Source organism: Oncorhynchus kisutch, linkage group LG16, assembly GCF_002021735.2.
Source record: "Oncorhynchus kisutch isolate 150728-3 linkage group LG16, Okis_V2, whole genome shotgun sequence".
In the NCBI taxonomy this organism is placed as follows: Eukaryota; Metazoa; Chordata; class Actinopteri; order Salmoniformes; family Salmonidae; genus Oncorhynchus; species Oncorhynchus kisutch.
Window position 1 is genome coordinate 5,133,726 of NC_034189.2, and position 19,969 is coordinate 5,153,694.

A 19,969-nucleotide genomic window follows, 5' to 3' on the forward strand; every position below is an offset into this window, starting at 1 on the left:
GTTTATAGTAACAAGTAAAGTGGTGTATAGTAACAAGTAAAGTAGTGTATAGTAACAACTAGTGTATAGTAACAAATAGTGTATAGTAACAAGTAGTTTATAGTAACAAATAGTGTATAGTAACATGTAAAATATTGTTTAGTAACAAGTAAAGTAGTGTATAGTAACAACTAGTGTATATTAACAAGTAAAGTAGTTTATAGTAACAAGTAGTGTATATTAACAAGTAGTTTATAGTAACAAGTACTTTATAGTAACAAGTAAAGTAATTTATAGTAACAAGTAAAGTAGTGTATAGTAACAACTAGTGTATAGTAACAAATAGTGTATAGTAACATGTAAAATATTGTTTAGTAACAAGTAAAGTAGTGTATAGTAACAACTAGTGTGTAGTAACAAGTAGTTTATAGTAACAAATAGTGTATAGTAACAAGATTAGAGTAGTGTATAGTAACAAGTAGTGTATAGTAACAAGATTAGAGTAGTATATAGTAACAAGTAGTGTTTAGTAACAAGATTAGAGTAGTGTATAGTAACAAGTAGTGTATAGTAATAAGTAAAATATTGTTTAGTAACAAGTAAAGTAGTTTATAGTAACAAGTAGTGTATAGTAACAAGTAAAGTCGTTTATAGTAACAAGTAGTTTATAGTAACAAATAGTGTATAGTAACAAGTAAAGTAGTGTATAGTAACAAGTAGTGTATAGTAACAAGTAAAGTAGTTTATAGTAACAAGTAGTTTATAGTAACAAATAGTGTATAGTAACATGTAAAGTAGTTTATAGTAACAAGTAGTTTATAGTAACAAATAGTGTATAGTAACATGTAAAGTAGTTTATAGTAACAAGTAGTTTATAGTAACAAATAGTGTATAGTAATAAGTAAAATATTGTTTAGTAACAAGTAAAGTAGTGTATAGTAACAAGTAGTGTGTAGTAACAAGTAGTTTATAGTAACAAATAGTGTATAGTAACAAGTAAAGTAGTGTATAGTAACAAGTAGTGTATAGTAACAACTTGTGTATAGTAACAGGTAGTGTATAGAAACAACTAGTGTATAGTAACAAGTAAAGTAGTTTACATAGTAACAAGTGAAGTAGTGTATAGTAACAAGTAAAGTAGTGTTTAGTAAAAAGATTAGAGTAGTGTTTAGTAACAAGTAGTGTATAGTAACAAGTAAAGTAGTTTACATAGTAACAAGTGAAGTAGTGTATAGTAACAAATAGTGTATAGTAACAAGTGAAGTAGTGTATAGTAACAAGTAAAGTAGTGTTTAGTAAAAAGATTAGAGTAGTGTTTAGTAACAAGTAGTGTATAGTAACAAGTAAAGTAGTTTACATAGTAACAAGTGAAGTAGTGTATAGTAACAAATAGTGTATAGTAACAAGTAAAGTAGTGTATAGTAACAAATAGTGTATAGTAACAAGTAGTGTATAGTAACAAGTAGTGTATAGTAACAACTAGTGTATAGTAACAAATATTGTATAGTAACAAGTAGTTTATAGTAACAAGTAGTGTATAGTAACAAGTGAAGTAGTGTATAGTAACAACTAGTGCATAGTAACAAGTAGTGTATAGTAACAACTAGTGTATAGTAACAAGTAGTGTATAGTAACAAGTAGCGTATAGTAACAAGTAGTGTATAGTAACAAATAGTGTATAGTAACAAGTAAAGTTGTGTATAGTAACAAATAGTGTATAGTAACAAGTGAAGTAGTGTATAGTAACAAGTAAAGTAGTGTTTAGTAAAAAGATTAGAGTAGTGTTTAGTAACAAGTAGTGTATAGTAACAAGTAAAGTGGTGTATAGTAACAAGTAAAGTGGTGTATAGTAACAAGTAGTGTACAGTAACAATTAAAGTAGTGTTTAGTAAAAAGTAAGTAGTGTATAGTAACAAGTAGTGTTTAGTAGAAGGTAAAGTAGTGAATATATATATATATATATATATATATATGTATATATGAAATGAGTAAAGCAGTATGTAAACATTATTAGTGACCAGTGTCCCATTATTAAAGTGACCAGTGTTCCATTATTAAAGTGACCAGTGTTCCATTATTAAAGTGACCAGTGTTCCATTATTAAAGTGACCAGTGTTCCATTATTAAAGTGACCAGTGTTCCATTATTAAAGTAACTAGTGCTCCATTATTAAAGGGACCAGTGTTCCATTATTAAAGTGACCAGTGTTCCATTATTAAAGTGACCAGTGTTCCATTATTAGTGACCAGTGTTCCAGTATTAAAGTAACTAGTGTTCCATTATTAAAGTGACCAGTGTTCCATTATTAAAGGGACCAGTGTTCCATTATTAAAGTGACCAGTGTTCCATTATTAAAGTGACCAGTGTTCCATTATTAAAGGCACCAGTGTTCCATTATTAAAGTAAATAGTGTTCCATTATTAAAGTGACCAGTGTTCCATTATTAAAGTGACCAGTGTTCCATTATTAAAGTGACCAGTGTTCCATTATTAAAGTGACCAGTGTTCCATTATTAAAGTGACCAGTGTTCCATTATTAAAGTGGCCAGTGTTCCATTATTAAAGTGACCAGTGTTCCATTATTAAAGTGACCAGTGTTCCATTATTAAAGTGACCAGTGTTCCATTATTAAAGTGACCAGTGATTCCATGTCTATGTACATAGGGCAGCAGCCTCTAAGGTGCTGGGCTGAGTAACCATGTGGATCTACAGTGTGTGTGTGTGTGTGTGTGTGTGTGTGTGTGTGTGTGTGTGTGTGTGTGTGTGTGTGTGTGTGTGTGTGTGTGTGTGTGTGTGTGTGTGTGTGTGTGTGTGTGTGTGGGGAGATGGGGAGACAAAGTATTTGATACACTGCCGATTTTGCAGGTTTTCCTACTTACGAAGCATGTAGAGGTCTGTAAATTTTTATCATAGGTACACTTCAACTGTGAGAGACGGAATGTAAAACAGAGAGACGGAATATAAAATCCAGATAATCACATTGTATGATTTTTAAGTAATTAATTTGCATTTTATTGCATTTGTGACCTGATGGACCCATTGACCAGCTGTTAGTCTGATGGGATCTACAAAAGACATTCTGGATCTTTCTTCACCTGGTTACTAAAATGGAGGCTAGTGGGCCTGTCTGAACCTAGTCACCTTTAACACACAGAGATGAAGGGATGGATGGATGAATTTAAATGAATGACTTAAGTTATAAACACATACACAGTCACAGGGACGACCATACTCAAGCTCTCACCAGAACAGAACAGAACAGAACAGTAGAACTCTAGAATATAGAACACTCAGTAGAATACGACAAGACTGACAAACACATGATGTGTAGTGATACTATGGCACCCCCTGTTGGGTATTATAAATTACATGCAGTTGTCCTGAAAATCAATAGCCCCTTGGGCACACAGCTGTAGAGAATTAATCATGTATTCACATCTCCCCCCCCCCCATCTCTATTTACCCACTACCTCTGTCTCTCTCCCCTCTATCCCCCTTCTCTCTACCTTCCCTCTTTCTGCATCCTCTCTCTCTCTCTCTCTCTCTCTCTCTCTCTCTCTCTCTCTCTCAGTTCTGTAAGACAGTGAAGAAGTTCATTCTGAGCCAGAGGAGTGCCAAGGTGACAGCGGTGTTAGGCCCAGTGCTAGTGCTCTATCTGGGGGTCGTGTCTCTCTACTCAGCCCTGGTCATTGTCCTGGTTCCCTTCATTATCTGGATGGCTTCCTAGACACTTGGAGGGAAGGAAGGAAGGAGGGAAGGAAGGAAAGAAGGAAGGAAGGAAGGAAGGAAGGAAGGAAGGAAGGAAGGAAGGAAGGAAGGAAGGAAGGAAGGAAGGAAGGAAGGAAGGAAGGAAGGAAGGAAGGAAGGAAGGAAGGAAGGAAGGAAGGAAGGAAGGAAGGAAGGAAGGAAGGAAGGAAGGAAGGAAGGAAGGAAGGAAGGAAATACACATTGTTTTATAAAAATTCTTTGCAGTCCGTTAAAGAAAATGGAGTTGAACTGGACACTGTACAAAGAAGTAGTGAGTAGGGGAATGTAGATTACAGGATTACCAGACAGACAGACGGGTTTCTTCAATAACTATTAATAATAATTTGCCACTGCATCATAAGGCCTAGTAATGATGCCAATACATGTGTTTACACCCTGTGTTTTATTGTAATTGATTAATTACATACGTTTGAGTAATATACTATTTTGACCTGTATAACAGTGAATTATGTTACTATAAATAAATTAAAAAAAATTCAATGGTCACCGTTTTCTTCTTGTGATTATTTATTTTCAGACGGAAAAAAATAAGTATTCATCTACAGAAACGTGTATGGATTTGGATGCGTTCATAAATCACTCTTGTCTGTCTACTCCGATTTCAGACCGCAGAATAATTTAAGAATTTACAAACACGAAACACCAGTTGAATGTGACCGGTGTAATTAAGCGTCGGCACAACAAAAAACAACGTAATTAAATTATTTCCGCGCAGCACAGTTACAGTCACTAATTGCTCTAGATATCAAGGTGCACAACACAATTTATTCAACTCTGCTAGGGCGGGTAAAATGGTCAGTGGGCCGTTCTCTCATTTGTGTTTGAAAGTAGCAAGATAGCCCACTTTATACCGGTTAGTTTGGGGCGGTAGGTTGGGTCAGCGTTGGGTCGGTAACCGAAAGGTTGCTGGATCGAATCCCCGTGCTGACAAGGTAAAACAATCTATCGTTTATGCCTCTGAACAAGGCAGTTAACCCCACTTTTCCTCGGGTAAACCATCATTATAAATAAGAATTTGTTCTTATTAACTGGAATGCCTAGTTAAATAAATAAAAAACATTTAAAAAATGATTTTTTACAAACGGACTCTGCTTCTCTAGAGTTCATTTACGAACACACCCCAATTATCCCGCCGTTCGCACCCGCAACGCACGCTGATTGGCTGGATGTGGATGATCCCGGTCGCCTATGGCAACTCGAGGAAGACCGGAGGCTTTGATCGCCGACTAAACCGCATTTCATCACCGTAGCGAATATATAAACACAAAAAAATTGATCAAATCCACGTTTAAAAAATAGTAATATCTATAATAAATATATTTACGACTGAGGTAAGCAGCTTTTTTTGTTGTTGTTGGACTTTTATTAATTAACCATCGAACTGGATAATTGATAGTAAAGTTAGCTAGCTAACTAGCGTTAATTCCCGCCTAGCTAACGTTACAAAGACCGCGGTTTATACCAATGTGTCTAATCTAGCTATTAATACCGTTGTTAGTAACGTAACTAGCTAATATATATATGTATGTTGTCAACTTCACTCATCCACTGGACTATTTAACGGAATTGCCTAACGTTAGCCAGCCGTCCACACAGACCGAGCGTCCGACGTTAGCTGACCATATGGACGGAGACAGCGGTAGTGTGACCGGGGACGACGGGAGGACGGAGAGCCCGAACGAGGCTGCGCTTCTAGCGCTGATGGAGACCACGGGATACAGCATGGTACAGGAGAACGGACAGAGGAAGTTCGGTGGCCCGCCTCCAGGTGTGGATTTAACGTTATGTGTGTGTGTGGGTGGGTGTGTGTGTGTGTGTGTGTGTGACAGAGAGAGAGACAGTGTGTAAGTTAACATGTGGTTGAATTCAGCTAGTATGTCTGAGAGAAAGAGAGAGACAGAATTGAGAGAGAGAGAGAAGATAGAACCAATTGTGTGTGTGTAAGAGAGTACGGTTAGATGCAATAACGCGACTCATGTGGATAGTCAGATTAATATAATAGTTGGATTAAAACCTTTGCATGCTTTTGCAAGAATAACGATTTCGTCAAAATATTCCTATTTACCTGGAATCATGTTATTTTTGGGAAGCATATTTCATTTTGAGTTTGTATGTGAAAACTACTAAGATGCATAAATTCATTTAGTTGTTCAGAACTCACTTCACTCACGCTAAGGAGGGAGGCTCTCTCGGCTAGTGTTAGCGCATGCGCAGATCATATAATAATATATATTTATAAACACAACTGTCAGGCTCCATATCTACTGGCATTGAAGGGATGTAAACTGCACCTTCCTATTAATAATAGTAATTCGATTATGAATGATTAATACAGGTGTGATGAACTTCAACGATTTCTCTCTCTCATCATCCTGTCTCTCGCTCTCTCCTCTCTCATTATCCTCTCTCTCATCATCCTCTCTCTCCTCTCTCTCTCATTATCCTCTCTCTGCCTCCTCTCTCTCCTCATTCCTCCCCTCTCTGCCTCTCTCCTCTCTCCTCATTCCTCCCCTCTCTGCCTCTCTCCTCTCTCTCCTCATTCCTCCCCTCTCTGCCTCTCTCTCCTCTCTCTCTCATTATCCTCTCTCTGCCTCCTCTCTCCTCTCTCTCTCATTATCCTCTCTCTGCCTCCTCTCTCTCCTCATTCCTCCTCTCTCTCCTCATTCATCCTCTCTCTCTCTCTCTCTCTCTCTTTTTCTCTCTCTCTCGTTCATCATTCTCTCTCTCCTCATCCTCTCTCTTTCCCTTTCCTCTCTCTCTCTCTCTCTCTCTCTCTCTCTCTCTCTCTCTCTTTCTCTCTCTCTTTCATCATTCTCTCTCTCCTCATCCTCTCTCTTTCCCTTTCCTCTCTCTCTCTCTCTCTCTCTCTCTCTCTCTCTTTCCCTTTCTTCCTTCTCCCCAGGTTGGGATGGCCCTCCTCCCCCACGAGGGTGTGAGGTGTTTGTAGGTAAGGAACCACATGTAATCTACTTCCACACACGTCAGTGTTAAGAGTATAATGACGATAAGAGAATCTTTGTGGGTGTGGTATCTTAAGGTAAGATCCCCAGGGACATGTATGAGGATGAGTTGGTGCCCGTGTTTGAGAGAGCTGGGAGAATCTATGAGTTCAGACTGATGATGGAGTTTAGTGGAGAGAACCGGGGCTACGCTTTCGTCATGTACACTACCAGGTAGGGATGATCCATTATCCCCCCCCCCTCTCTGTCTCCATCTCTCTCTTCCCCTTCTCATCCCTCTCTCATCATTCTCCCCTCCTGTGTGTGTGATTACAGAGAGGCAGCTCAGAGATCCATCCATCTCCTAGACAACCATGAGATCAGACCAGGGAAGTTTATAGGAGTGTGTGTCAGTCTGGACAACTGTAGATTGTTCATAGGTAGGGATGACTTCAAACACTTCCATCACAACACAATACGGTTGGCGTATGAATACATCTAATATTGTGATATTTTGACATTGACAGTATATCGTGAAGTGCAAGACGATATATTGTGATAGTCAAGACTATACTCTTATTTGAACTTAACAAATCAAAACTGTGCAGTTTCATCAGTTAGGCCGTATCAAGATGTTAAATGGAGTCTAAATGTATTAACTAAGCCTTGTTTTTTGTTGTTGCCGTGCTAACATTGTTTAATGAGAATGTAATATGGTAAAATGAAGGAAAAAAAAGAATTATCTAGTTATAAACTTCGCAAACCAATGATGTTCGGAGAAGCATATTCGAAGAAGAGGTCTGCCCAGATATCACCTATAACCCTACAACTACACCATGAGATATCACCTAACCCTACAACTACACCATGAGATATCACCTAACCCTACAACTACACCATGAGATATCACCTAACCCTACAACTACACCATGAGATATCACCTATAACCCTACAACTACACCATGAGATATCACCTAACCCTACAACTACACCATGAGATATCACCTATAACCCTACAACTACACCATGAGATATCACCTATAACCCTACAACTACACCATGAGATATCACCTAACCCTACAACTACACCATGAGATATCACCTATAACCCTACAACTACACCATGAGATATCACCTAACCCTACAACTACACCATGAGATATCACCTATAACCCTACAACTACACCATGAGATATCACCTATAACCCTACAACTACACCATGAGATATCACCTATAACCCTACAACTACACCATGAGATATCACCTATAACCCTATAACTACACCATGAGATATCACCTATAACCCTACAACTACACCATGAGATATCACCTAACCCTACAACTACACCATGAGATATCACCTATAACCCTACAACTACACCATGAGATATCACCTAACCCTACAACTACACCATGAGATATCACCTATAACCCTACAACTACACCATGAGATATCACCTATAACCCTACAACTACACCATGAGATATCACCTATAACCCTACAACTACATCATGAAATCAGATATCACCTATAACCCTACAACTACACCATGAGATATCACCTATAACCCTACAACTACACCATGAGATATCACCTATAACCCTACAACTACACCATGAGATATCACCTAACCCTACAACTACACCATGAGATATCACCTATAACCCTACAACTACACCATGAGATATCACCTATAACCCTACAACTACACCATGAGATATCACCTAACCCTACAACTACACCATGAGATATCACCTATAACCCTACAACTACACCATGAGATATCACCTATAACCCTACAACTACACCATGAGATATCACCTATAACCCTACAACTACACCATGAGATATCACCTATAACCCTACAACTACACCATGAGATATCACCTATAACCCTACAACTACACCATGAGATATCACCTAACCCTACAACTACACCATGAGATATCACCTATAACCCTACAACTACACCATGAGATATCACCTATAACCCTACAACTACACCATGAGATATCACCTATAACCCTACAACTACACCATGAGATATCACCTTTAACCCTACAACTACATCATGAAATCAGATATCACCTATAACCCTACAACTACACCATGAGATATCACCTATAACCCTACAACTACATCATGAAATCAGATATCACCTATAACCCTACAACTACACCATGAGATATCACCTATAACCCTACAACTACACCATGAGATATCACCTATAACCCTACAACTACACCATGAGATATCACCTATAACCCTACAACTACACCATGAGATATCACCTATAACCCTACAACTACACCATGAGATATCACCTATAACCCTACAACTACACCATGAGATATCACCTAACCCTACAACTACACCATGAGATATCACCTATAACCCTACAACTACACCATGAGATCAGATATCACCTATAACCCTACAACTACACCATGAGATCAGATATAACCTAACCCTACAACTACACCATGAGATCAGATATAACCTAACCCTACAACTACACCATGAGATCAGATATAACCTAACCCTACAACTACACCATGAGATCAGATATCACCTAACCCTACAACTACACCATGAGATCGGATATCACATAACCCTACAACTACACCATGAGATCAGATCAGATATCACCTATAACCCTACAACTACATCATGAAATCAGATATCACCTATAACCCTACAACTACACCATGAGATATCACCTATAACCCTACAACTACACCATGAGATATCACCTATAACCCTACAACTACACCATGAGATATCACCTATAACCCTACAACTACATCATGAAATCAGATATCACCTATAACCCTACAACTACACCATGAGATCAGATATCACCTATAACCCTACAACTACACCATGAGATATCACCTAACCCTACAACTACACCATGAGATCAGATATAACCTAACCCTACAACTACACCATGAGATCAGATATAACCTAACCCTACAACTACACCATGAGATCAGATATCACCTAACCCTACAACTGCAACTACACCATGAGATCAGATCAGATATCACCTAATCCTACAACTACACCATGAGATCAGATATCACATAACCCTACAACTACACCATGAGATCAGATATCACCTAACCCTACAACTACACCATGAGATCAGATATCACCTAACCCTACAACTACACCATGAGATCAGATATCACCTAACCCTACAACTACACCATGAGATCAGATATCACATAACCCTGCAACTATACCATGAGATCAGATATCACATAACCCTGCAACTACACCATGAGATCAGATATCACCTAACCCTACAACTACACCATGAGATCAGATATCACCTAACCCTACAACTGCAACTACACCATCAGATCAGATATCACCTAACCCTACAACTACAACCATGATATCAGATATCACCTAACTCTACAACTACAACCATGACAACTACAACCAACTACAACCATCAGATCAGGGAAGTTTATAGGAGTGTGTGTCAGTCTAGATTGTTCATAGGTAGGAATGACTTCAACACAATGTTGTCTGAACTCGTATGTCTATTTCAGCAATGGAAAATATCACAAAAATGTGTTGTCTTAGATTTTAGATAGCCCATTTACTAATGATAGGATTGTTTTACAGGGTCTATACCCAAAGACAAGACGAAGGAGGAAATACTAGTGGAGATGAGGAAGGTTAGTGTGATCACATCTAGCAGACATGAGGAGGGCTGACATGAGGAAGGTTAGTGTGATCACATCTAGCAGACATGAGGAGGGCTGACATCATGAGGAAGGTTAGTGTGATCACATCTAGCAGACATGAGGAGGGCTGACATCATGAGGAAGGTTAGTGTGATCACATCTAGCAGACATGAGGAGGGCTGACATCATGAGGAAGGTTAGTGTGATCACATCTAGCAGACATGAGGAGGGCTGACATCATGAGGAAGGTTAGTGTGATCACATCTAGCAGACATGAGGAGGGCTGACATGAGGAAGGTTAGTGTGATCACATCTAGCAGACATGAGGAGGGCTGACATCATGAGGAAGGTTAGTGGGCTGTCGTCTAGCAGACATGAGGAGGGCTGACATCATGAGGAAGGTTAGTGTGATCACATCTAGCAGACATGAGGAGGGCTGACATCATGAGGAAGGTTAGTGTGATCACATCTAGCAGACATGAGGAGGGCTGACATCATGAGGAAGGTTAGTGTGATCACATCTAGCAGACATGAGGAGGGCTGACATCATGAGGAAGGTTAGTGTGATCACATCTAGCAGACATGAGGAGGGCTGACATCATGAGGAAGGTTAGTGTGATCACATCTAGCAGACATGAGGAGGGCTGACATCATGAGGAAGGTTAGTGGGCTGTCGTCTAGCAGACATGAGGAGGGCCGACATCATGAGGAATGTTAGTGGGCTGTCGTCTAGCAGACATGAGGAGGGCTGACATCATGAGGAAGGTTAGTGGGCTGTCGTCTAGCAGACATGAGGAGGGCTGACATGAGGAAGGTTAGTGGGCTGTCGTCTAGCAGACATGAGGAGGGCCGACATCATGAGGAATGTTAGTGGGCTGTCGTCTAGCAGACATGAGGAGGGCTGACATCATGAGGAAGGTTTAGTGGGCTGTCGTCTAGCAGACATGAGGAGGGCTGACATCATGAGGAAGGTTAGTGGGCTGTCGTCTAGCAGACATGAGGAGGGCTGACATCATGAGGAAGGTTAGTGGGCTGTCGTCTAGCAGACATGAGGAGGGCTGACATGAGGAAGGTTAGTGGGCTGTCGTCTAGCAGACATGAGGAGGGCTGACATGAGGAAGGTTAGTGGGCTGTCGTCTAGCAGACATGAGGAGGGCCGACATCATGAGGATGGTTAGTGGGCTGTCGTCTAGCAGACATGAGGAGGGCCGACATCATGAGGAAGGTTAGTGGGCTGTCGTCTAGCAGACACGAGGATTTCCCCTTGTTCTAATGGTCAAGACGTTGGTTTCTCCTGTGGGAGACCATGGTTCAGATTTATGCCCTTTGACACACTGTGTATCAATCGGTGTGTGTTGTCTAGGTGACAGAAGGAGTGGTAGACGTCATAGTTTACCCCAGCGCTACAGACAAGACTAAGAACAGAGGGTTTGCCTTCGTTGAGTACGACTCTCACAAAGCAGCTGCCATGGCACGGAGGAAACTAATACCAGGTATACACACACACACACCAATACACTTTTGATTGGATTTTACACCCACACACACTCTACAAGTCTTACAAAGCTGAAGCCATGGTACTAATGAAAGTCATACCAGGTGTACTTGTCCAGGGTTACAATATAAATGTGTGTTGTTGGGGGACTAGAGTTGGGCTGTTGGGGGACTAGAGGACTGGAGTTGGGCTGTTGGGGGACTAGAGTTGGGCTGTTGGGGGACTAGAGGATTGGAGTTGGGCTGTTGGGGGACTAGAGGACTGGAGTTGGGCTGTTGGGGGACTAGAGGACTGGTGTTGGGCTGTTGGGGGACTAGAGGACTGGTGTTGGGCTGTTGGGAGACTAGAGGACTGGAGTTGGGCTGTTGGGGGACTAGAGGACTGGTGTTGGGCTGTTGGGAGACTAGAGGACTGGTGTTGGGCTGTTGGGGGACTAGAGGACTGGTTTTGGGCTGTTGGGGGACTGGAGTTGGGCTGTTGGGGGACTAGAGGACTGGAGTTGGGCTGTTGGGAGACTGGAGTTGGGCTGTTGGGGGACTAGAGGACTGGAGTTGGGCTGTTGGGGGACTAGAGGACTGGTGTTGGGCTGTTGGGGGACTAGAGGACTGGTGTTGGGCTGTTGGGAGTTTATTCAGTTATAGTAGTAGCAGTACCTCGGAGTTACTGTAGAGGGGGCTAAAACTAAACAATTGATATCAAAACACTTTTGGTCACATACACATGGTCAAATCAAATCAAATCAAATGTTATTTGTCACATACACATGGTCAAATCAAATCAAATCAAATGTTATTTGTCACATACACATGGTCAAATCAAATCAAATCAAATGTTATTTGTCACATACACATGGTCAAATCAAATCAAATGTTATTTGTCACATACACATGGTCAAATCAAATCAAATCAAATGTTATTGGTCACATACACATGGTCAAATCAAATCAAATCAAATGTTATTGGTCACATACACATGGTCAAATCAAATCAAATCAAATGTTATTGGTCACATACACATGGTCAAATCAATCAATCAAATGTTATTTGTCACATACACATGGTCAAATCAAATCAAATGTTATTTGTCACATACACATGGTCAAATCAAATCAAATGTTATTTGTCACATACACATGGTCAAATCAAATCAAATCAAATGTTATTTGTCACATACACATGGTCAAATCAAATCAAATGTTATTTGTCACATACACATGGTCAAATCAAATCAAATGTTATTTGTCACATACACATGGTCAAATCAAATCAAATGTTATTTGTCACATACACATGGTCAAATCAAATCAAATGTTATTTGTCACATACACATGGTCAAATCAAATCAAATCAAATGTTATTTGTCACATACACATGGTCAAATCAAATCAAATGTTATTTGTCACATACACATGGTCAAATCAAATCAAATGTTATTTGTCACATACACATGGTCAAATCAAATCAAATGTTATTGGTCACATACACATGGTCAAATCAAATCAAATGTTATTGGTCACATACACATGGTCAAATCAAATCAAATGTTATTGGTCACATACACATGGTCAAATCAAATGTTATTGGTCACATACACATGGTTAAATCAAATCAAATCAAATGTTATTTGTCACATACACATGGTTAAATCAAATCAAATGTTATTTGTCACATACACATGGTCAAATCAAATCAAATGTTATTTGTCACATACACATGGTTAGCAGATGTTAATGGTCACATGGTTAGCAGATGTTATTTGTCACATACACATGGTTAGCAGATGTTAATGCGAGTGTAGCGAAATGCTTGTGCTTCTAGTTCCGACAATGCAGTAATAACCAACAAGTAATCTAACTAACAATTCCAAAACTACTGTCTTATACACAGTGTAAGGGGATAAAGAATATGTACATAAGGATATATGAATGAGTGATGCTACAGTTGGAATGTTCAATTCAAGGGGCTTTATTGGCATGGGAAACATGTGTTAACATTGCCAAAGCAAGTGAGGTAGATAATATACAAAGTCAAATAAACAACAAAAATTAACAGTAAACATTACACATACAGAAGTTTCAAAACAATAAAGACATTACAAATGTCATATTATATATATATACAGTGTTTTAACAATGTACAAATGGTTAAAGGACACGATAAAATAAATAAGCATAAATATGGGTTGTATTTACAATGGTGTTTGTTCTTCACTGGTTGCCCTTTTCTCGTGGCAACAGGTCACAAATCAAATCAAATCAAATCAAATTTATTTGTCACATACACATGGTTAGCAGATGTTAATGCGACTGTAGCGAAATGCTTGTGCTTCTAGTTCCGACAATGCAGTAATAACCAACAAGTAATCTAACTAACAATTCCCCAAAAAACTACTGTCTTTTACACAATGTAAGGGGATAAAGAATATGTACATAAGGATATATGAATGAGTGATGGTACAGAGCAGCATAGGCAAGATACAGTAGATGATATCGAGTACAGTATATACATATGAGATGAGTATGTAAACCAAGTGGCATAGTTAAAGTGGCTAGTGATACATGTATTACATAAGGATGCAGTCGATGATATAGAGTACAGTATCTACGTATGCATATGAGATGAATAATGTAGGGTAAGTAACATTATATACGGTAGCATTGTTTAAAGTGGCTAGTGATATATTACATCATTTCCCATCAATTCCCATGATTAAAGTGGCTGGAGTAGAGTCAGTGGCATTGACAGTGTGTTGGCAGTAGCCACTCAATGTTAGTGGTGGCTGTTTAACAGTCTGATGGCCTTGAGATAGAAGCTGTTTTTCAGTCTCTCGGTCCCAGCTTTGATGCACCTGTACTGACCTCGCCTTCTGGATGACAGCGGGGTGAACAGGCAGTGGCTCGGGTGGTTGATGTCCTTGATGATCTTTATGGCCTTCCTGTAGCATCGGGTGGTGTAGGTGTCCTGGAGGGCAGGTAGTTTGCCCCCGGTGATGCGTTGTGCAGACCTCACTACCCTCTGGAGAGCCTTACGGTTGAGGGCGGTGCAGTTGCCATACCAGTCGGTGATACAGATGTTAATACGAGTGTAGCTAAATGCTTGTGCTTCTAGTTCCGACAATGCAGTAATAACCAACGAGTAATCTAACCTAACAATTTCACAACAACTACCTTATACACACAAGTGTAAAGGGATGAAGAATATGTACATAAAGATATATGAAAGAGTGATGGTACAGAACGGCATAGGCAAGATGCAGTAGATGGTATCGAGTACAGTATATACATATGAGATTATTAATGTAGGGTATGTAAACAAAGTGGCATAGTTTAAAGTGGCTAGTGATACATTTATTAAAGTGGCCAGAGATTTGAGTCAGTATGTTGGCAGCAGCCACTCAATGTTAGTGATGGCTGTCTAGCAGTCTGATGGCCTTGAGATAGAAGCTGTTTTTCAGTCTCTCGGTCCCTGCTTTGATGCACCTGTACTGACCTCGCCTTCTGGACGATAGCTGGGTGAGCAGGCAGTGGCTCGGGTGGATGTTGTCCTTGATTATCTTTTTGGCCTTCCTGTGACATCGGGTGATGTAGGTGTCATGGATAGATTTATAGGTGCCATAGCTAGGGCCCTATAAATCTGCATTGCTGGGAACGCAGTGGAATCCAGACATTAAAACAGAATTCAACAATTCAACAAACTTATTTTTAATTTGCCCAAGTTTATCATAAGACATGAACAAAAGACATCAGTGATTTGTATTTTCCTTCAACTTTCAACGCGGTAACGTCATAGGATGCCACCTACCCAACAAGTCAGTTCATCAAATTTCTACCCTGCTTAGAGCTGCACCGGTCCACTGTAAGTGCTGTTATTGTGAAGTAGAAACGTCTAGGAGAAACAACGGGTCAGCCGAGAAGTGGTAGGCCACACAAGTTCACAGAACGGGACCGGCGAGAGGGAATGCTCATGTCTGTGTGGTCGGTTTACCACTTTGTGTAGACGTTAGTGAGGATAGCTAAGACGGCTAAGACGTTAGCGAGGATAGCTAAGACGGCTAAGACGTTTGCGAGGATAGCTAAGACGGCTAAAACCTTAGCGAGGATAGCTACGACGGCTAAGACGTTAGCGAGGATAGTTAAGACGTTAGCGAGAATAACTAAGACTGGCTAAGACGTTAGCGAGGATAGCTAAGACTGGCTAAGACGTTAGCGAGGATAGCTAAGACGTTAGCGAGGAAAGCTAAGACTGGCTAAGATGTTAGCGAGGATAGCTAAGACGGCTAAGACATTAGCGAGGATAGCTAAGACATTAGCGAGGATGCTGATGACAGCCGTCTTCTGGTAGATGCAAAGGTTTTCCAAAAACCTTCTCAATTAAATGTTCACAACAAAGTAGCCTAATACCTAACTGGCAGAATGATATCATGTTATTGTTTGTTTTTTTATCAGTCCAGTGACCATTTGTTTTGCTCTTCAATCACGACGGTCTCTGGCTGGCGAGCAGTTGAATTAAAGGGTACACCCGAAAATATAAGTTCCTTCCATTTTACCTCAAAATGGGGTATCCTGGTGTGGTTTAAGCATCCTAATGGACTTAGAACACCCACTTCTTTTTACGCTTCTCTATTTAGAAATGTTTGGTTTTGAGAGCGAAATCTTGAAAACGTAGGAAACAATTGTAACCTGATAAAACTAAATGGAGAAAACCGGGGGGGGGGTATCTCCAGGTACGTTTCAGCTGTGGGGCCACACTATCCAGGTGGACTGGGCCGAACCAGAGAAGGATGTTGACGAGGAGACCATGCTACGTGTCAGAGTGCTCTACGTCAGGTGTGTGTGTGTGTGTGAAAAACGGTCCTATTATGTATGTGTAACCGATAGCGACAGGCAATAAATGGCGGGTTGGAGCGTTGGGCCAGTAACTGAGCTGACGAGGCAAAAAAAATCAGTCATTCTGCCTGCGAGCAACAAGGCAGTTAACCCACTGTTCCCCCGGGGCGTGGATGTCGATTTAGAACCTCTGATTCAGAAGGGTTGGGTTAAATCCGGCAGACACCATTTCAGTTGAATGTGTTCAGATCTACAGCTGACTAGGTATCTATATATATATATATATATCTCCCTTTACCTCGTATTTACCCACGCAGTCATAAATTACCCTTGAAAAGCGTGTCGCCTCCGGCATGTTTGTTTGTCTGTAAGGATACGCCGTAGATTTTTAAATAGCAAACGGGAGACCTTCTCTGGAGATAGTTAAGAACGTTGAACTGACCTTTTACGACCTGTAAAAGAATGTCGCTTCTGAAGCAGGAGTAACGTCCATCACCAGGCGACCAGAGCTGTCAATCAAATAAATCTCAAGAGCTCCCTGCACGCAGACCACTCTCTCCTCATATAGTTTGACTTGCCAAGACATTTAGTTGAAAGAAAACATCTTCCACTAGGAATGGACTCCTAAGATTCAATATTTTTTTGGAACGGAGGAGACTGATTAGTTGCCGTACTTCCGAGAACACAAACACTCACATCTTTAGAAGCAAGATAGCGAGGGATTGAGAGAGAGAGAGGAGAGGGACACAGTATAGGCAGGTCAGCCACCAGACAGACAGAACCGTGCACTAGGTCTATCTATCAGTATAGGCAGGTCAGCCACCAGACAGACAGACAGACAGAACCGTGCACTAGGTCTATCTATCAGTATAGGCAGGTCAGCCACCAGACAGACAGACAGAACCGTGCACTAGGTCTATCTATCAGTATAGGCAGGTCAGTCACCAGACAGACAGACAGAACCGTGTACTAGGCCTATCTATCAGTATAGGCAGGTCAGCCACCAGACAGACAGAACCGTGTACTAGGTCTATCTATCAGTATAGGCAGGTCAGCCACCAGACAGACAGACAGAACCGTGTACTAGGTCTATCTATCAGTATAGGCAGGTCAGCCACCAGACAGAACCGTGTACTAGGCCTGTCTATCAGTATAGGCAGGTCAGCCACCAGACAGACAGACAGAACTGTGCACTAGGTCTATCTATCAGTATAGGCAGGTCAGCCACCAGACAGAACCGTGTACTAGGCCTATCTATCAGTATAGGCAGGTCAGACACCAGACAGACAGAACCGTGCACTAGGTCTATCTATCAGTATAGGCAGGGCAGACACCAGACAGACAGACAGAACTGTGCACTAGGTCTATCTATCAGTATAGGCAGGTCAGTCACCAGACAGAACCGTGCACTAGGTCTATCTATCAGTATAGGCAGGTCAGCCACCAGACAGACAGACAGAACCGTGTACTAGGTCTATCTATCAGTATAGGCAGGTCAGCCACCAGACAGAACCGTGTACTAGGCCTATCTATCAGTATAGTCAGGTCAGCCACCAGACAGACAGACAGAACTGTGCACTAGGTCTATCTATCAGTATAGGCAGGTCAGCCACCAGACAGAACCGTGTACTAGGCCTATCTATCAGTATAGGCAGGTCAGACACCAGACAGACAGAACCGTACACTAGGTCTATCTATCAGTATAGGCAGGTCAGCCACCAGACAGACAGACAGAACTGTGCACTAGGTCTATCTATCAGTATAGGCAGGTCAGTCACCAGACAGAACCGTGCACTAGGTCTATCTATCAGTATAGGCAGGTCAGCCACCAGACAGACAGTCAGAACCGTGCACTAGGTCTATCTATCAGTATAGGCAGGTCAGCCACCAGACAGAACCGTGCACTAGGTCTATCTATCAGTATAGGCAGGTCAGCCACCAGACAGACAGACAGAACTGTGCACTAGGTCTATCTATCAGTATAGGCAGGTCAGCCACCAGACAGAACCGTGTACTAGGCCTATCTATCAGTATAGTCAGGTCAGCCACCAGACAGACAGACAGAACTGTGCACTAGGTCTATCTATCAGTATAGGCAGGTCAGCCACCAGACAGAACCGTGTACTAGGCCTATCTATCAGTATAGGCAGGTCAGACACCAGACAGACAGAACCGTGCACTAGGTCTATCTATCAGTATAGGCAGGGCAGACACCAGACAGACAGACAGAACTGTGCACTAGGTCTATCTATCAGTATAGGCAGGTCAGTCACCAGACAGAACCGTGCACTAGGTCTATCTATCAGTATAGGCAGGTCAGCCACCAGACAGACAGAACCGTGCACTAGGTCTATCTATCAGTATAGGCAGGTCAGCCACCAGACAGACAGACAGACAGAACCGTGCACTAGGTCTATCTATCAGTATAGGCAGGTCAGCCACCAGACAGACAGACAGAACCGTGCACTAGGTCTATCTATCAGTATAGGCAGGTCAGTCACCAGACAGACAGACAGAACCGTGTACTAGGCCTATCTATCAGTATAGGTAGGTCAGCCACCAGACAGACAGAACCGTGTACTAGGTCTATCTATCAGTATAGGCAGGTCAGCCACCAGACAGACAGACAGAACCGTGTACTAGGTCTATCTATCAGTATAGGCAGGTCAGCCACCAGACAGAACCGTGTACTAGGCCTATCTATCAGTATAGGCAGGTCAGCCACCAGACAGACAGACAGAACTGTGCACTAGGTCTATCTATCAGTATAGGCAGGTCAGCCACCAGACAGAACCGTGTACTAGGCCTATCTATCAGTATAGGCAGGTCAGACACCAGACAGACAGAACCGTGCACTAGGTCTATCTATCAGTATAGGCAGGGCAGACACCAGACAGACAGACAGAACTGTGCACTAGGTCTATCTATCAGTATAGGCAGGTCAGTCACCAGACAGAACCGTGCACTAGGTCTATCTGTCAGTATAGGCAGGTCAGCCACCAGACAGACAGACAGAACCGTGTACTAGGTCTATGTATCAGTATAGGCAGGTCAGCCACCAGACAGAACCGTGTACTAGGCCTATCTATCAGTATAGGCAGGTCAGCCACCAGACAGACAGAACCGTGCACTAGGTCTATCTATCAGTATAGGCAGGTCAGCCACCAGACAGAACCGTGCACTAGGTCTATCTATCAGTATAGGCAGGTCAGCCACCAGACAGACAGACAGAACTGTGCACTAGGTCTATCTATCAGTAT

The 19,969-nt window shown here is 41.4% G+C and overlaps 2 protein-coding genes across 2 annotated transcripts in view; both read left to right on the forward strand.

Annotated features, from left to right (window-relative positions):
* Positions 1-4,232, forward strand: part of LOC109884486 (lecithin retinol acyltransferase) — an 11,758-nt gene extending 7,526 nt beyond the window's left edge. Inside the window, exon 5 of the mRNA XM_031793045.1 lies at positions 3,550-4,232. Within this exon, the coding sequence (XP_031648905.1) occupies positions 3,550-3,705 (156 nt within the window). The 3' untranslated portion in view covers positions 3,706-4,232. The remainder of the gene's footprint in view (positions 1-3,549) is intronic.
* A 727-nt stretch (positions 4,233-4,959) lies between these two features.
* The window catches only part of rbm46 (RNA binding motif protein 46), a 43,517-nt gene continuing 28,507 nt past the window's right edge, over positions 4,960-19,969 (forward strand). The window contains exons 1-8 of the mRNA XM_031791661.1: positions 4,960-5,077; positions 5,343-5,514; positions 6,649-6,693; positions 6,784-6,919; positions 7,022-7,125; positions 10,327-10,379; positions 11,752-11,881; positions 16,607-16,709. Of these exons, the coding sequence (XP_031647521.1) occupies positions 5,370-5,514; positions 6,649-6,693; positions 6,784-6,919; positions 7,022-7,125; positions 10,327-10,379; positions 11,752-11,881; positions 16,607-16,709 (716 nt within the window). The 5' untranslated portion in view covers positions 4,960-5,077; positions 5,343-5,369. The remainder of the gene's footprint in view (positions 5,078-5,342; positions 5,515-6,648; positions 6,694-6,783; positions 6,920-7,021; positions 7,126-10,326; positions 10,380-11,751; positions 11,882-16,606; positions 16,710-19,969) is intronic.